An 18,276-nucleotide genomic window follows, 5' to 3' on the forward strand; every position below is an offset into this window, starting at 1 on the left:
GTTAGTCTCTAAGGTGCCACAAGTACTCCTGTTCTTCTTTTTGCGGATACAGACTAACACGGCTGCTACTCTGAAACCATACTGTAATTTGCTTGTGTTGCCGAAATGAAACAGAAACCTAGCTGTAGAGGGACAGATCTAGTGTATACTTGATGGGTGTGTACAAAACCTTGTTGCATTAAGGAAGTATATGGTACTTGATTTGTGAAAGGAACTAGGGAGCCAGGTGCTGGGAGGTAGAAGGGGCAAAGCATGATGTGTTTGCATGGTATAAGAAAAGACAGATTCTCTACATCTCAGATGTAGCATTGCTATTTAAATATGAGCTGCGGGCATGGGTGGCCAATGATAAGTCTGGTAATAGGATATGGGCTGCTCGCCTCTAGTCTCTGCTTAAAATCACACCAGCTCTGGTGGATAAACTGGCTACCATCTGATGCCTGTCCTGTGGCTTGATTAGTCCAGGTGCTTACATTAGAAAAATTGCTACCGTGATGGGGTCAAGTATAGCAAGGGCCATACAAGCTCTCTCCTAGAAGGAAGGCATCTTGCATTGTTACTTGCTTACCCTATATGTTCTTTGGATAAGCAGAAGACTTCAGTCTCCAGGAATTGATGAGGCACAAAATGCTCTTAAATTGTACAAAGAGGGAGAGTGGAATCAGTAAGCTAGTAACTTTCCTGCTCTAGGTCCTGATCTTTGATTCTCCACATCTGTAGGTGTCAATGCTGCAGAATCAGGGTCGGGAAATGATGATAGTCACCAGTGGTGCTGTGGCCTTTGGAAAACAGCGATTGCGCCATGAGATCCTGCTTTCTCAAAGTGTGAGGCAGGCCCTCCATTCAGGACAGAACCAGCTAAAGGACATGGTGAGTGGCTAAGATAGTCATCTGCTCTTCTATTAAATGTTGGGCTGAGTTGGCTTTTATCCCTTCCTGCCAATTGGCTGACAGCTATGTTCTCTAATCTTTTAAGGCTATTCCAGTCTTGGAGGCACGAGCCTGTGCAGCAGCTGGGCAGAGTGGACTGATGGCTCTCTATGAGGCCATGTTTACACAGTACAGCATTTGTGCAGCTCAGGTAAGGAACTGCGCTTGCCCTTGCCTGTGGATTGATGTTTCAGTCCATCTTTTGGAACCAGCCTTATTAATTCTAGAAGGACCTGTTCTGTTCTATTCACTGTCTTCCTAGATTTCCATTTCTGAGGGATTTAGAACTTGGTGTGAATGATATCCCACAAAGGAAATTGTTTTGGTGAATATCACTTAAATAAATTTTATGTTCTAGTTAAAGAAAAAACACATTTTTTGCTGGCTTTGGACACTTTTAAACAATTGTGTATCCCAGACCATCTGGTTGGTGGCTCTAGGATAGGCCATAGAGATGGGGCTGATGATCAGGAGTGAAGGTCTGAGAACTGAAAACTAGGGTTGTCAATTAATCGCAGTTAGCTCAAGCAATTAGTGCAAAACAGATTAACTAGATTTAAAAAAAAGTCACAATTCATTGCCGTTTTAATCGCACTGTTAATAATAGAATACCAATTTACATTTATTATAAATATTTTTGATATTTTTCTACATTTTCAAATATATTGGTTTCAATTACAACACAATAGAAAGTGTATAGTGCTCACTTTATATTACTTTTTATTATAAATATTTGCACCGTAAAAAGATAAACAAAAGAAATAGTATTTTTCAATTCACCTCATACAAGTACTGTAGTGCAATCTCTTTATGGTGAAAGTGCAACTTACAAATATAGAATTATTATTAGGGCTGTCAGTTAATCACAGTTAACGCATGCAATTAACTCAACAAAATAACACTTTTTTTAAACGAGCGTTAATTGCACATCTCTGGAGATGGGACTCGGCAGCAGCCGGGCAGGAGGGAGGCACAGGCTGTGGCAGTGAGCAGGAGGCAGCTGGAGACAGGAGACTCTGTAATATCCAGACCAGATGCTCGGATTACTGAAATGCTTCGGAGCTGGTCTCATGCCCCCATCCCCCACGATAACTGCTTCTCCCACTTCCTCCGCCCCTGCACCCATGGAGCTGCCCTGGCCAAGCTGTTCCAGACTGGGAACCTGCCTCTTGTCTGCTGCACAGAGTGGGGGTGAGAGAGGTTGATGTTGGGGTGTCTCCCGCCCCACACCTGTGTACCCAGTCGCTGCTGAGCTGGAGTCAGGGAACAGGGGGAGCCTGTCAGCTGGTGCTGTCTCAGGAGCCATTGTTGCCGACGGCAGCTGCTGTTGGCTGAAAAAGCATTCAGGCTCCTGAATGCTCTGCTTAAAGACACAGTGCTTCCCCAGCGCCCACACCACACACACACACACACATTTGTTGTCCTCCAACACACACGCTTGCGCGCGCGCTCTCTCTCTCTCTCTCTCTCGTGATCTCTCTTCCTCCCCCCCCCCCCCCCCATCCCTCCCACGCTCACATCAAACCAAATTATGAAATGACGCCCGTGGTGAGCCAGGATCCACCAGAGGACTGTGGGATCGCCAAGGGCTCTGGCAAGATGCAGCCTCTATGCGATAGCACAGAGGCCATCTTGAGCCGTATGCCAAGTGCCAGGCACCACAAGCTGCAGCAGAAGTAAGGGTGGCAATACACCATATACCATGTCACCCTTACTTCTGATTGGCTGAACAAGAAGTAGGACTGAGTGGACTTGTAGGCACTAAAGTTTGACATTGTTTTATTTTTGTGTGCAGGGCAGGTATTTAAAAAAAAATCTACATTTGTAAGTTGCACTTTCACGATAAAGAGATTGTACTACAGTACTCGTATGAGATTAATTGAAAAATATTATTTTTTTTACAGTGCACTTATTTTTTATAACAAATATTTGAACACTGTACACTTTGCATTCTGTTGTAATTGAAATCAATATATTTGAAAATATAGAAACTATCCAAAAATATTTAAATAAATGGTATTCTATTATTATTTAACAGTGTGATTAAAACTGCAATTAATTGCAACTATTTTTTTAATGTCCCAATTAATCACAATTAATTTTTTTAATCTTTTGACTGCCCTACTGCAAACAAAATTAGAAATATCAAGCTAAATATAAAGCTCACGAGAGAGAGAGAGAGAGAGAGAGAAATGTAAAAAGTGAGTCCTCAAATGTGGACTCTGTTCATTAAAATCTCTTCTGTTCCATGCTGTATACACTTAGCCATGAGCCTCTTTTTTTAAAACTCATGTTATAGCATTATTGTTGTACTCAGGTATTTGGAGAAGATCTTGCTATGAAGTGCAATCATACTCTGCCTATATAAACATCTGTCTTGGGCCTTATACCACAACTATCACCATGGTACCTGAGAACCTAATGTCACCTTCTCTCTCAATAGACCTGCTCCCTGTATGTGTTCCATCATACAATATCTACTGAATTCACTGCCTAAAATGTACTTATCTTTGCACTGTAGCATTAACAAAGCTATAGGAGAGTGAGCTGGATTCTAATCTGGTTTGAATATGAACACACTGTCCCATTGTATATTTATAAGGATTAAATTAAGCTCCTATTAAAATCATTGGGCTCCTAAATTAAAATTAAGAAAACTGCTCCAATGTCTCACAGTGGATTCAGTTGTAATCTGTTCTCAAAAACATCCAAGATCAAAATAGAGATGGGGAAAAATCGCCTCCACAAGTCATCCCCTTCTTTACTCGGCTGCCTCCCCAAATGTCTGAAAGAAATTATGGTGTTTGCAGCATGTCCAGAAGGTCAATGGAGCTAGGTTCTGGCAGACCAAGGGGGAAGTGAATTTCAGAGCTGAAGGGACATCAGAGAATAAATAATCTGTCAGCTTTACCTTCCTGTTCAGAGGAAGGAAGCTCTAAATTAAGCCTCTCTCTTTATTAGAGCATAAGCTTTCGTGGACAAAGCCTCTCTGTTTGTTGCATTTGTGGAGATATTGTATGGGGAGAAAGAGGTTGTCTCAAATCTGATCACAAATGGTCTTGGGGCTTTAAAAGTCATAACCAGATCCTGCATGTGAGTTTCTCAGATTGTTTCATAGAGACTTAACCAGCCCATATTCTGATTTCTTGTGAAAAGGACTATTGGGAGATAGCTATGTATGTCTCATATTCTACAATAAAGAGTGGTCCAAAGAATTAAATTTCTCAACTATCCTCTGCACCCTTTAACTAACCCCTCTTGCTGCCCTGGTGGTCTAGAGAGCCTTGACTGATCTGTTGTGGATGTCTCTTTACTTACACACTTGGTGGCTGCAGATCAAATTCTTGTTCAGAGTCTTTCTCCTTTTCAGATTTTAGTCACCAATTTGGATTTCCATGATGAACAGAAGCGTCGGAATTTAAATGGGACATTGCATGAGCTGCTGCGGATGAACATTGTCCCTATTATTAACACCAATGATGCTGTTGTTCCGCCTCCAGAACCAAACAGTGATCTTCAGGGGGTAAATGTGGGTAAAGTTTTGCAGTGGGTGGATCCTGCTATTGGACCTGCTAGAGCATGAATGCATGACTCACTAACACTGTAATAATCTGGATATCCTGGAGTGACCAATAGGGGAAATGGAAAATGTAAGAACAGAAAAAGCACAGTGATGCTGGGAGCTGAAAGTCCATACAGTTAAGCAGAATGGTGTGGACAGAGGAATTAAGGAATGAGTACTAACACGGCTTGCTTTTGACAAGGTGCATTGATTTGGATGGGGAGTAGACACTAGCATGGCTTGCTTTTTGCAGAGCACAGAGTGATTTGGATAGGATATTACTACTTGTTTACTGAATGCTAACATTGTGCTCAACTCCATACAAAGATTCCACCCCATAGAGCACAAAGTAAAATATGGACAAAGCAGTGCAGAGGGCCATGGTAGTACTGATATTTGTTGTTCACTGTAGGACACAGTCAGTGTTTGTGAGTTTCTCTCTCCTGCTGGTGTTGCTGACCTCTGTATGTATTTCAGGTTATTAGCGTTAAGGATAATGATAGTCTGGCAGCACGATTGGCTGTAGAAATGAAGACTGATCTCCTGATTGTTCTCTCAGATGTAGAAGGTATGTGACTTACACCTTTGCCTGTGGTTAAATCAATAATTCCTACCCTACGACACAGTGCTGGGCAATGGGTTGCAGATTGAGCCCTTTATCATGCCTGCTCCTCATTAGCGGAACAAATTAGAGCAGGCTGGAGGTAGCCTGGCCCTAACTGGGGAGGCAGAGACAGCTGCTACTTAATTATTCTGGGGCTGCATAAAAGCCTCAGGGGATGGAAGCCACTGGAAAGCAGGAGAAAAAGGAAAAGGCAGGGAATGGAAGCAGGGAGGTAGCTCTCCCGTCCCTCCCTCCTGCCTGCAGACGGTGAAGGGTTACTTGTCCATGGTGAAACAGTGGTGGGAACAAGCCTGAGAAATAAAGTGCACCAGTGGTTACAAAACCCAGGGTCTGAGTGACTTTTGGGAGCCAAGCAGAAGCCAAGGGGGCCCTGCCACACACTGCTACGTACCCCCATAAAACCAGCAAGAAACATGTCTAAGACCAATTCATTTACTGTACTTGTATGTCATATATTTTTCCATCCTTTTTTGGTCTGTATATGGTCTCCTTTAGAGTGTAAACTCTTCAGAGCTAGGACAAAAACCTCTCTCTGCAACAGGAGCAGCAAAATAAAATTTGGGCACTGGATAAATAACAATTTTTGGCAAAAGGTTGTTTTCCCCTTCAGATCACATGGACAGTGGTGCCAACCTACATTCTAATTTTGTAACTCGCTGAAACAAAGCAATCAAATGTGCTAAGACATTTTTGGTAAGCCCCCGCTGCTGCCTGTCATTCATCCATTATCCTGTAGAGGTTTAGCGATTTCTCTGAATAGTCCATTATTTTAAATGGGATCTAAGTTACTTCTACGTGGCTGTAACTGCCAAGTTTAGATGAGAGAGTGCACTTTTGGCCCCTCCTTGCTGTCTAAGTGTTCAGAAGCAGCTGAAGATCTAATGGGAACGCTGATGCAGCAGGGCTTGCTGTATGCTTCTTATATAGTTCATATTTTAACGTGATCCTTGGACTCTTGCACCTCATGCAAGGTGGATTCTCTTCTCTTCTGTTTAAGTTTTTTACGACAGCGACAAGTTGCAGTGTATACTCTGTGATCCTAGCATTGCAGAAGCTGGAGCCACAACAGCTTCCTAATTCATGCTGAACCAGCTGCCTGACACTTTGGCCATTAACCACTCTTCACATGATCCAATCAGAATGTGGGGGTGTGATAAAGTCAGGCTGGGAGCTGCCAGAGAGTGGTGGAAGGCAGGTATGTTAGCCCTAGAATGATAAAGGCCCTTTTTCCTATAAGCTGAGAAGGGGTTACCTTAGGTCAGTTAGGAACACCTGAGTCCAATTAAGTGCTGCCTGAGATCTTTAAAAGCCTTTGCTCTGGTTAGAAAGGGGGAGGAGAGACAAGCCATTGCAGGGCTATTGGCAGCAGGAAGACTGGCTTCTCCAGGGTGAGAGGCTGCTCTCCTCTTTCCAGGGGGAAACCCTCAAAGCTGAGTGCCTGTTTAGGGGAAAGACTGACACCCTGGGGACAACAGCAGGACAAGAACACCCAAGCAAAGGGGGTGGGGAAAGGTATACCCTTTTATTTTGTGTTTGTAAATTGGTTTCTTTTTTGTTTACTGGAGGAACCCTCTTTGGGCCTGTCCTGAGGTCTACCTTGAAAGTACTTGTGACGGGTTGCCCCCTTTTCAGGGTGCCACCTTATGTACTTGGGTACCACTGAGCCCGCCTGTTCCACCAGCCTGGGCTCCCTCACCCTCTCCTGCTAAGCCAGGCCCTCAAGCCTCCTATAGCACAAACAGAGGTAGGGACACACCCAGCTGCAGAAAGACAGAAATGGAAATCAGTGCTGCATGGGAAGGCGTTCAGGTAAGGAATTGCGTAGCACTCTGGAGAGTAAACCCAAAATTGTCTTGTCTTGTGCTTCACCGAGAACTGTACAGTGTGTAAGCTAATTGAAATTCGCCTTCTCTCTCACTGTGGAGAGAGATTTTTTTAATGGAGATATCCCATCTCCTAGAACTGGAGGGGACCTTGAAAGGTCATTGAGTCCAGCCCCCTGCCTTCACTAGCAGGACCAAGTACTGATTTTGCCCCAGATCCCCAAGTGGCCCCCACAAGGATTGAACTCACAACCCTGGGTTTAGCAGGCCAATGCTCAAACCATGAGCAATCCCTCCCCCCCCAAGATATGCACAGCTTTTTGCAGTCCCCTCCCCCCATCACTGTTATGAATTACACAAACTGGGTTTAAAACAAAAACAAATGTATTAAGTACAAGAGGTAGATTTTAAATGATTATAAGGGATAGCCAACAGATTAAAGCAGATTACCTTAGTAAATAAACAAAAACTGCAAACTGATTTTAACACAGTAGATAGGTTGGATATAAATTAGCAAATTCTCACTGAGTGATAAACAGGGTGGCAGACTCTTAAATCACAAGTTGCCTTGGCTTTCCCAGATTTTCATACACAGGCTAAAGATCCTTCTAGCCTGGGACCATCACTTCCCACAGTTCAGTCCTTGTCCCTCAGGTGTTTCCAGGTGTGTTGTTGCAGGGAGAGAGAGGTTCTCTCCTTCCCTCCCCCCCATGATGTCATTGTCCCCCTTCTATATCCTCTTCCCACTTGCTGGAAAGCTCTTCCACTGTGATCTGGGTCAAACAGTTCCCATAGTGTAGTGCTATCTCTCTGAGGTTTCTATTGTACACAGTCCCTGGGGTAATCCTTGTGCTTGTGTGCATTTCCTTAATAATCAGAGGGGTAGCCGTGTTAGTCTGAATCTGTAAAAAGCAACAGAGGTCACAGATCTCAAGGTGCCCCAGGACCCTCTGTTGCTTTTTCCTTAATAAGCCATTAGCATTGTTTAGCCTTTTTACTGTTGTACCTGAAAGGCTGTTTGTGGCTGCTTTCAACCTCACAACATGTTTCAGTAACACATACATAGCAAACTTCATAACTTCACAAACAACGTTAACACATACAATCCTACAAGATATTAATGTCTAACAGATCAAGACTTTTAGAATGATACCTAAAAGACATACTTTGTACAATACATATCCTAATTACATGACAGTGGTGAATATTGGGGTGTCAGTGTCACAGTACTGATAAGAACGCAGAGTGGGAAGACAAATACTGTCTAGGGTGGGGCTGATTTTAGTCCAGGCCCCGCCATCGCCAGAGGGGAAAGTGAAAAGTCCAGTGAGACAGAGGAGGTGCCTTGCCACACGTGGTGTCTGGAGTGCAATAGTTGCACAGTGGACCATCCCGGGGCAAGGTAAATCACCCCAAAAATGTACCACATAATGAGGGCGCTGCTGTAGGCCATGGGAGCGCAACAAGAGGCTACCAGGGTCCAGATGGCCACGCAACAGGAGTCGGTATGGCTACAGCAGAAAATAAATCAACTGGTGATGAACCAGGCAATCCAGGATCAAACCACCCTGCAGGAGGTTGTGAACCTGCTAAAGGCCCTGACTGCTCTGACACATGGCCGGGATGGGACGCAGTCCCTAAGGGCCAGAAGTTACCTACCAAACATGGCTATGGAAGATGATGTGGCGGCATATCTTCTCACCTTGGAAAAAATGGCCCTTCAGAAAGCCTGGCCACAAGACCAGTGGGCTGTCATCCTTGCCCCTTTCCTGTGTAGGGAAGCCCAGAAGGCCTACTAGGACATGGCAGCAGAAGCTGCCACAGATTACACCCAACTGAAGGGCCCAGAGGTTCCATGAGTGGAGGTACCAGGACAACAAAGCACCAAGATTACAACTGTTCAAACTGATTCATCTAATTCGGAAATGGCTGTGCCCCGAGATCCACAGCAAGGAGAAGATTCTAGAAGTCTTAGTGTTGGATGGATTCATGAGAGGACTACCATCAGACCTAAGAGGATGGGTTAACCAAAATGACCCCTTCTGTTATGAAGAGTTGGTCGCACTTGTAGAGAGGCATTTAATGGTAAGAAACTTCCTTAGACTAACGGGGAAGAGATGAAGTGCATAAAGAAGCCAGTCCCCATCCTGAAGACCCAGACTCCTGAAGGGTCAGGCAGAACTAGGTTGGGGATCAGGGATGCTGAAGAGCGGCCTGAGGCTGCGAAGGGACTTGGGGAACTGGGGAGAGAGGGTCGGGGGGTAAGACCCAATAGCCTAAAGAATAGGGGGATACCCTGAGCTGTGTATAGATGTTATGCTTGTGGGAGACTAGGGCATATAGCAGCCCAATGTCCTAACATTGAGGAGCCTATTCAATCCAGTCTGGGTGATTGTGAAGATTGTGGCCTGATCAATCTCATGGGAATCACGATGACCCCAGATAGATACACACAGCCAGTTAGGATGAATGGCATAGAGACCATTGCATTAGTAAACTCCAGAAGTGCCATCATGCTGGTCTCGGGTGAAACGTAGTGGGGCAGAACCAGCTGTCTATAGCCAAATGCACAGGAATAACCTGTGTACGTGGGGCTGTCAGTTACTATCTGACCATCCCTGTACAAATTGATGTTCGGGGGAACACCACAAGGATGAATGGTGGGGGTGGTCTCTAAGTTCCCATATGTGGTCCTCATAGGATGAGACTTCCCAGGGTCTGGAAACTTACTCACAGTGGATGAGTCGGGAAGGTAGTGACCCCAGGATTGATACTGTGGCCTCAGTTGCTAGCCTTCTCCTAGTTTTCTCTAAATTAGCCCAGGACTTATTCTCTGCACGGAGAAGCCCTGGAAAGCTAGGCAGTAAAGAAGGATGGACAAAAGATTGGGGACCAGGATCTTGGCCTAGAACCAAAAGGCCATCCAGCAGGCAGGAGGGCGACTCAAATAGTTGACAAACCAGAAGCTGGACCCAATTCCACGGCGACCAATCCTGTGGGTAAAACAGAAATAGGTCCCCTTGAATTTGAATATATTGGGTCCTCATTTAAGAATTTTGGGCAGGACCAAGCCAATGAGCCACTGCACCACAATATTGGAAAAGAGCTAGTTGAGGTGAATGGAATCCTGGTGAAGGGGAAAGCCAAAGGTCCCAGGGCCTAGAGTGGTCTGAATACAAGAGCAAGAAGTGGAGCAGCCCCTGGTACCTCGAAGGCACCAGAGGGCAGTGTTGAACCTAGCCCATAGTAATTTGTTCAGAGGACATCTAGGGGCAGATAAGACCCTTGATCAAATTTTACAGAGGTTCTTCTGGCCAAGAGTTTATATGGAGGTTCGATATTGCGCCTCCTGCCCGGGATGCCAATTACATGGCCCACAACTGCACTTAAGGGCCCCTTTAGTACCAATTATTGAAGTCCTGTTTGAGAGGATAGCCATGGATCTGATAGGCCCATTGGAGAAGTCAGCCAGGGATCATCAGAGTGTGCTGCTTGTTCTGGATTATTCCACCTGATACCCAGAAGCCGCCCTCGCTAAGAACAACAGTGTCCAAGACGATAGCAAAGGAATTGATTCAAATTTTCTCTAGGGTACAGATACCCAAAGAGATCTTGACAGATCAAGGAACCCCTTTGCATCAAAATTGGTGAAGGGCCTGTGTGCGATGCTCCAGATATGGGTCCTATGAAGCTCAGTCTACCGTCCAGACTGATGGTCTCATTGAATGCTTTAATAGGACACTGAAGAACATGATATGGAAAGTGGTGAGCTGGGATGGGAAAAATTGGGATACCTTACAACCTTACCTGATTTTTGCAATAAGGGAAGTTTCCCAGATTTCCACCGCGTTCCCCCTTCGAGCTGCTATATGGTCATCATCCCCATGGCATACTGGACATTGCCAAGGAGGATTGGGAAGAACAGCCTAACCAGGTGAGAAATAATAGAATCATAGAATATTAGGATTGGAAAAGACCTCAGGAGGTAATCTAGTCCAGTCTCCTGCTCAAAGCAGGACCAACACCAACTAAATCATCCCAGTCAGGGCTGTGTCAAGCCAGGCCTTAAAAACCTCTAAAGATGGAGATTCTACCACCTCCCTAGGTAACCCATTCCAGTGCTTCACCACCCTCCTAGTGAAATAGTGTTTCCTAATATCCAACCTAGACCTCCCTCACTGCAACTTGAGACCATTGTTCTTGTTCTCTCATCTGTCATCACTGAGAACAGCCGAGCTCCATCCTCTTTGGAACCCCCCTTCAGGTAGTTGAAGGCTGCTATCAAATCCCCCCTCACTCTTCTGCAGACTAAATAACCCCAGTTCCCTCAGCCTCTCCTCATGCCCTAGCCCCCTAATCATTTTCGTTGCCCTCTGCTGGACTCTCTCCAATTTGTCCACATCCCTTCTGTAGTGCGGGGACCAAAACTGGACGCAATACTCCAGTTGTGGCCTCACCAGTGCTGAATAGAGGGGAATAACCACTTCCCTCGATCTGCTGGCAACGCTTCTGCTAATACAGCCCAGTATGCCATTAGCCTTCCTGGCAACAAGGACACACCGCTGACTCATATCCAGCTTCTCGTCCATTGTAATGCCCAGGTCCTTTTCTGCAGAACTGCTGCTTAGCCAGTCGGTCCCCAGCCTGTAGCAGTACATGGGATTCTTCCTTTCTAAGTGCAGGACTCTGCACTTGATCTTGTTGAACCCCATTAGATTTCTTTTGGCCCAATCCTCCAATTTGTCTAGGTCACTCTGGACCCTATCCCTACCCTCCAGCATATCTACCTCTCCCCCCAGCTTAGTGTCATCTGCGAACTTGCTGAGGATGCAATTCATCCCATCATCCAGAATATTAATAAAGATGTTGAACAAAACCAGCCCCAGGACCAACCCCTGGAGCACTCCGCTTAATACCAGCTGCCAACTAGACATCGAGCTGTTGATCACTACCCGTTGAGCCCGGCAATCTAGCCAGCTTTCTATCCACCTTATAGTCCATTCATCCAATCCATATTTCTTTGACTTGCTGTCAAGAATACTTTGGGAGACCATATCAAAAGCTTTGCTAAAGTCAAGATATATCACAGCCACCACTTTCCCCATATCCACAGAGCAAGTTATCTCATTATAGAAGGCAATCAGGTTGGTCAGGCATAACTTGCCCTTGGTGAATCCATGTTGAATGTTCCTGGTCACCTTCCTCTCCTCCAAGTGCTTCAAAATGGGCTCCTTGAGGACCTGCTCCATGATTTTGCCGGGGACTGAAGTGAGGCTTACTGGTCTGTAGTTCCCAGGGTCTCTTTCTTCCCTTTTTTAAAGATGGGCACTATATTTGCCTTTTTCCAATTGTCCGGGGCCTCCCCCGATCGCCACGAATTTTCAAAGATAATAATCAATGGTTCTGCAGTCACATCAGCCAACTTCCTCAGCACCCTTGGATGCATTAGCTCTGGACCCATGGACTTGTCCATTCCTTTAGCTTTTCTAAATAGTCCTTAACCTGTTCTTTCACCACTGAGGGCTGCTCACCTCCTCCCCATACTGTGTTGCCCAGTGCAGCAGTCAGGGAGCTGACCTTGTCTGTGAAGCCCGAGGCAAAAAAAGCATTGAGTACTTCAGCTTTTTCCACATCATCTGTCACTAGGTTGCCTCCCCCATTCAGTAAGGGTCCCACACTTTCCCTGACCACCTTCTTGTTTATAGATTCATAGATTCTAGGACTGGAAGAGACCTCGAGAGGTCATCGAGTCCAGTCCCCTGCCCGCATGGCAGAACCAAATACTGTCGAGACCATCCCTGATAGACATTTATCTAACCTACTCTTAAATATCTCCAGAGATGGAGATTCCACAACATCCCTAGGCAATTTATTCCAGTGTTTAACCACCCTGACAGTTAGGAACTTTTTCCTAATGTCCAACCTAGACCTCCCTTGCTGCAGTTTAAGCCCATTGCTTCTTGTTCTATCCTTAGAGGCTAAGGTGAACAAGTTTTCTCCCTCTTCCTTAGGACACCCTTTTAGATACCTGAAAACTGCTATCATGTCCCCTCTCAGTCTTCTCTTTTCCAAACTAAACAAACCCAATTCTTTCAGCCTTCCTTCATAGGTCATGTTCTCAAGACCTTTAATCATTCTTGTTGCTCTTCTCTGGACCCTTTCCAATTTCTCCACATCTTTCTTGAAATGCAGTGCCCAGAACTGGACACAATACTCCAGCTGAGGCCTAACCAGAGCAGAGTAGAGCGGAAGAATGACTTCTCGTGTCTTGCTCACAACACACCTGTTAATACATCCCAGAATCATGTTTGCTTTTTTTTTGCAACAGCATCACACTGTTGACTCATATTTAGCTTGTGGTCCACTATAACCCCTAGATCCCTTTCTGCCATACTCCTTCCTAGACAGTCTCTTCCTATTCTGTATGTGTGAAACTGATTGTTTCTTCCTAAGTGGAGCACTTTGCATTTGTCTTTGTTAAACTTCATCCTGTTTAACTCAGACCATTTCTCCAATTTGTCCAGATCATTTTGAATTATGACCCTGTCCTACTCATAGAAACCCTTCTTGTTACCCTTCGCATCCCTTGCTAGCTGCAACTCCAGTTTTGCTTTGGCCTTCCTGATTAAACACCTGCATGCTCAAGCAATATTTTTATACACCTCCCTAGTCATCTGTCCAAATGTCCACTTCTTGCAAGCTTCCTTTTTGTGTTTAAGCTCACCAAAGATTTCACTGTTAAGCCAAGCTAGTCGCCTGCCATATTTGCTATTCTTTCTGCACATCGGGATGGTTTCTTCCTGCGCCCTCAATAAGGCTTCTTTAAAATACAACTAGCAATCCTGGACTCTTCCCCCCCCCCCCCCTCATATTAGCTTCCCAGGGGATCCTGCCCATCAGTTCCCTAAGGGAGTCAAAGTCTGCTTTTCTGAAGTCCAGAGTCCGTATTTTGCTACTCTCCTTTCTTCCTTTTGTGAGAATCCTGAACTCCACCATCTCATGGTCACGGCTGCCTTGGTTGCCACCCACTTCTACTTTCCCTACCAATTCTTCCCTGTTTGTAAGCAGCAGATCAAGAGGAGCACAGCCCCTAGTTGGTTCCTCCAGCACATCATTGATCATGTGATGCAGATGTGGGACCAAATAGTCCAAGTCACCCCCAATGTGTGGGAACACCTGGAAAGAGCAAAAGAGGCTTGACAGATCTATTATAATCGCCAAGCAAGGGTTTGGAAATCCTGGACAGCAGATCAGATAATGGTGCTAGTACCCACAGCTGAAAGCAAGCACCTGGCCAGATGGCAGGGGTCATATGAGGTAAGAGAAGCCATCGGGGGAGGTTGACTAAAGATTTAACAGCCTGATTGCCAGAAGCAGGAGCAGATCTACCACGTCAACATATTGAAACCCTGGCAAGACAGAGAAGCTTATGTGGTTGCCTTAAAGACGCCACCTCAAGAAAATAAACCTCAGGGACAGGTGAGAATATCCATGGAATTGACCCCTGGACAATGGGCAGAAGGCATCAAAATGATTGACTGAACTAGATCCATTGTTTACCTTTCTGTAGTCTTACAGAGCCTTTTTAGAACTCAGTTAACCCTTATGCTTCCTATAGCCATCACCCACTCATAAACAATTGGAAGTTCCAGCAATATGAATAAAGTAATACAGATAACGCCTTCATTCTTCACAGGGGACATTTTATTTTTGTTATGGCAGTCATTACCACAGTACAGAACACCTATTAAACACTAAGGCTAGTCCTCATGGCACCTCTGAAGTAGGGAAGTATCACTATCCTCACTTTATAGATGGGAAACTGAGGTACAGAAAAATTTAGTTACTTGCCATGGTCACATAGGAATCTATGGCAGAGCTGGGAATTTGAACTCAGATCTCCTGAGTTCCAGTCCACTGTTGTGGTTAAGGCACTGCCTTTCCATTTGCTAGTTGAGGGAACTATAAAGTAATGTCAGCAGCAGATCTAGTGTACAGCCCTACATGTTGTCTGGAAATTTAACATAAACAATAACATATTCTAAGATATCGAAACAACTGTGTGGAGCTCAAAAACTAGATGCTGTGGAAAAGAGGAATTTTAAAAGATCCTCAATCCTTTCCAGGGAGCTACCTTAAGAACCCCAATTTCATTTACGGATCTCTCTCTCTGCATCACATTGAACATTTGTCTGATTGTTGTTGTTTTTTTATATAAACACACACCCCACAGACCACCCCAGATTGAACAATTCATTGGCACATGTTGCAGAAAGGAAAAGTGAATTACCACTTCTAGACTTCTTTCCTTCGTGAGAGCTGTAGCACTTATCATGCCATATACAAATAGTTTATTAATGCCTTTTACCATAATTACAAGGAAAAAGCTAAAATTCTTAGCAGGGAACTATACGCATATAGTTTTTCTATAGAATATAGTTACATGTACATGTTGAATGGTGATCAGTGAATACGGCAGAGGTGCAATATTTAGTTCTATGCTCATGAGAACAGAAGTAAAGGGAAAAGGTGGGGATGCTACAATTGCTATCAGTCAACTAAAATTAGAAATAATTTACTTTGCCTCTTTTGCTGCATGTCACTGTATTCTACCCTAGCTCCTGTCTCTTTCACTGCATGCTGTTCAGCCTCTAGAGCGAGGGATGCATTCTGCTGTTACTGTAAACTTACATCAGTGTAATTCCATTGACCAGTGAATTTGCTAAATTTAAATGATTTGTAGTTACAAACTAGATTAAGGCAGGAAGCTGCTACAGACCATTTCCTGATTCACTACACACTGTCCAAACTGAGCACTGAATGAGGAAGGGCTTGTTTCAAAAAGCATATGATTGTGTAGTTAGAGCTTATCTCTGTGTGTGTGTGTGTGTGTGTGTGTGTGTGTGTGTGTGTGTGCACGTGCACACAAGGAAATAGTTAGGTTTGCACAGACAACCTTAAACACACCGAAGTTTACTTTGTAACCTTAATGTTCTTCTAATACTGATATTTCTATCTGGAATTTCTGGTGGGATAGTGGTAGAGGATGTTTAAAGGAGGGGGGGGGGGATTAAAGGGTAACAGCCTGAACTGTAGACTTTGTTTTAAAAAAAAAAAAAAAAAAAAAGTGAATTCCAGATATTATACATTTAGATTCGTGTCCCGCTATTAGCAGTATTTAATATTTAATCCTATTTTATTCTTCTCTGACAAACTTAAGGCAGTTCAATCTCACTGAAATGTGGTGCCCAGAAATGTTACCTAAGACCAAAGAGAGAGGGGAATGATCCCCTCCATGCCCATGCTGAGATGCCTTTGCGTATGCAATCCCAAATCACACTACTTTTTTGCAGACATATTGCATTGGAAACTCAGGTCTAACTTTCTGTCAACTCTGACTGCATGACCACTCCTAACATCACTGCTTTCCAAGTGTCTTGGTACCACAGAATATCTGGGGGTATCCTATAGGAACAAAAATATTAGTGGCTTTTTTTTCAAGTTTAACTTTGTGATACTTCAAGGACCCATGTATATTGGCATTCTTGGGAATAGCACCTATTGTTACTTAAAGCATACAGCCTCATAAGATGGGTTCATTGGGAAGCACACAAGTGCTCTATTGGGCGAACATTCTTCACTGTAAGTCTGTATAAGGAAGTTCAGTTTCCCAGCCTTTCCCGAGTTCCTTTCCCCTGAATTTCAGAGTCCAAGGTTGTATAGAGCTAACTTAACAAATTTCCGTTTTAGGGCTCTTTGACAGTCCCCCAGGGTCAGATGATGCGAAGCTCATTGACATATTTTACCCTGGAGATCAGCAGTCTGTGACATTTGGAACCAAATCCCGGGTAGGGATGGGAGGAATGGAGGCCAAGGTAGGAGAAGCTTGACGCCTGTGTTGCTTTGTTCTTCATAGGGAGAAATCAATGTTCTGCAATGGTATGAGGTTCCATTTACCTTTTTTAGGCCCATTTGAATAAAAATGTATTTTACACTATTCTCTTGCATCACATATTGAATTTGACCAGTTACATCTGCCTCCTTCCTGTTTTGATACATGTTGCCTGCTCCTAAAGGAGGAGATTGGGAGTTTTAGTCCTCTGTATACATATTTGTGTCCTATTTCAGAAGGATTAAATACCCACCCCCTACCCCTTTCCCTTGGTGGGGGTGGGAGACAACTCCTGAGCCTTCTGCCCCCCTCCCCTCCTTGGAGATAAGTGGATTGCAGGATCCTTGGGGCAGGGACTTGCTTTTTTCTTCTGAGTGCCATACACACATGGCACTCAAATATCCATTACTATGAATGCATGAGGGTGGTGGATTTCATGAGACATCTAGACAAACTTCGAATGAATGCTGGAAAGGAGTCCATTGTTGTGGTTTATATTAGTACCAATTACTTAGGTGTTGGGGAGATTTCCTAAAATCTGCAGTAAATGTTGATTATTAGAAAAGAGGCTTAAGTCCAATAGCTCTACAGTACCGTTATCTAAAATGGTTTTAGTTCCATATGAAGGGCTGGCTAGATAAGGTGAACGTCAGAGTCTCAATGTATGAATGAGAAGATGGTGTAAAGAGGAGGGTTTTAATTTTAATACAAACTTTGGGAGAAAGGAGAGCTTATATAAAAATGAATTCCACCTCAACCAAAATGAAGCGGTCTTCTTGCATAGAACTTAAACTAGGAGCTCAGAGAAAGCTGTCAGGTGCAAAGGAGCACTCATTTTGTGCAAGGGCACCTGTTGGGGATATCTCTATTTTAAAAGGCAAGTCTGAATTTCTTAGTAAAGGATTGTACTTTAATTACACCTGAAATGATGAGATGAACTGAGATCAGAGGTATGTTCTGGAAAAGCTACACGGTGCCAGTCAAATGGGTTAAATAAAAGCAGACACTTGATCAAAACAATACTATACATGTCTGTATATTAATGAGAGAATCTTAAAAACAAAAATAAGCGAACTAGACAGTCTAGAAAGTGGAAGAGGAACTTGACATAATAGGCATATCTGAAATGTGGAATCCCCCAAGTCAAGGGGGCACTGTAATACTGGCCTGGAAATTATGCAGGAAAGTGGCAGAGGCGAGAAAGCAACCCTGTATCGGAAAGATTCCATAAAATCAGAGTTTCTTCAATGAGGAGGACTATACACCACAATCTGTAGGGATATAAATACCAAGTAATAATACAAATATAGTGGTAGGGTTATGCTACCTGCATTCTAATCAGGAAGGGAATGAGGAAGATCAGAGGCAATTAAATATAATAAAGCAGTAATAGATGACTCAGATACCATATATGAATAGGTCAGATGTTGCAGTGAGATAAGGT

The 18,276-nt window shown here is 44.1% G+C and overlaps 1 protein-coding gene across 6 annotated transcripts in view; it reads left to right on the forward strand.

The window, feature by feature from the left end:
* Positions 1-18,276, forward strand: part of ALDH18A1 (aldehyde dehydrogenase 18 family member A1) — a 100,633-nt gene that overhangs the window by 41,565 nt on the left and 40,792 nt on the right. For 5 of the 6 annotated variants that reach the window (XM_034775449.1, XM_034775452.1, XM_034775450.1 and 2 more), the window contains 5 exons: positions 721-870; positions 977-1,081; positions 4,301-4,459; positions 4,970-5,060; positions 16,691-16,815. In XM_034775449.1, coding sequence (XP_034631340.1) covers positions 721-870; positions 977-1,081; positions 4,301-4,459; positions 4,970-5,060; positions 16,691-16,815 — 630 coding nt within the window. The remainder of the gene's footprint in view (positions 1-720; positions 871-976; positions 1,082-4,300; positions 4,460-4,969; positions 5,061-16,690; positions 16,816-18,276) is intronic. The other variant, XM_034775454.1, reaches the window with a different exon arrangement.

This window comes from Trachemys scripta, chromosome 7 (assembly GCF_013100865.1).
Source record: "Trachemys scripta elegans isolate TJP31775 chromosome 7, CAS_Tse_1.0, whole genome shotgun sequence".
NCBI classification, from domain to species: domain Eukaryota; kingdom Metazoa; phylum Chordata; order Testudines; family Emydidae; genus Trachemys; species Trachemys scripta.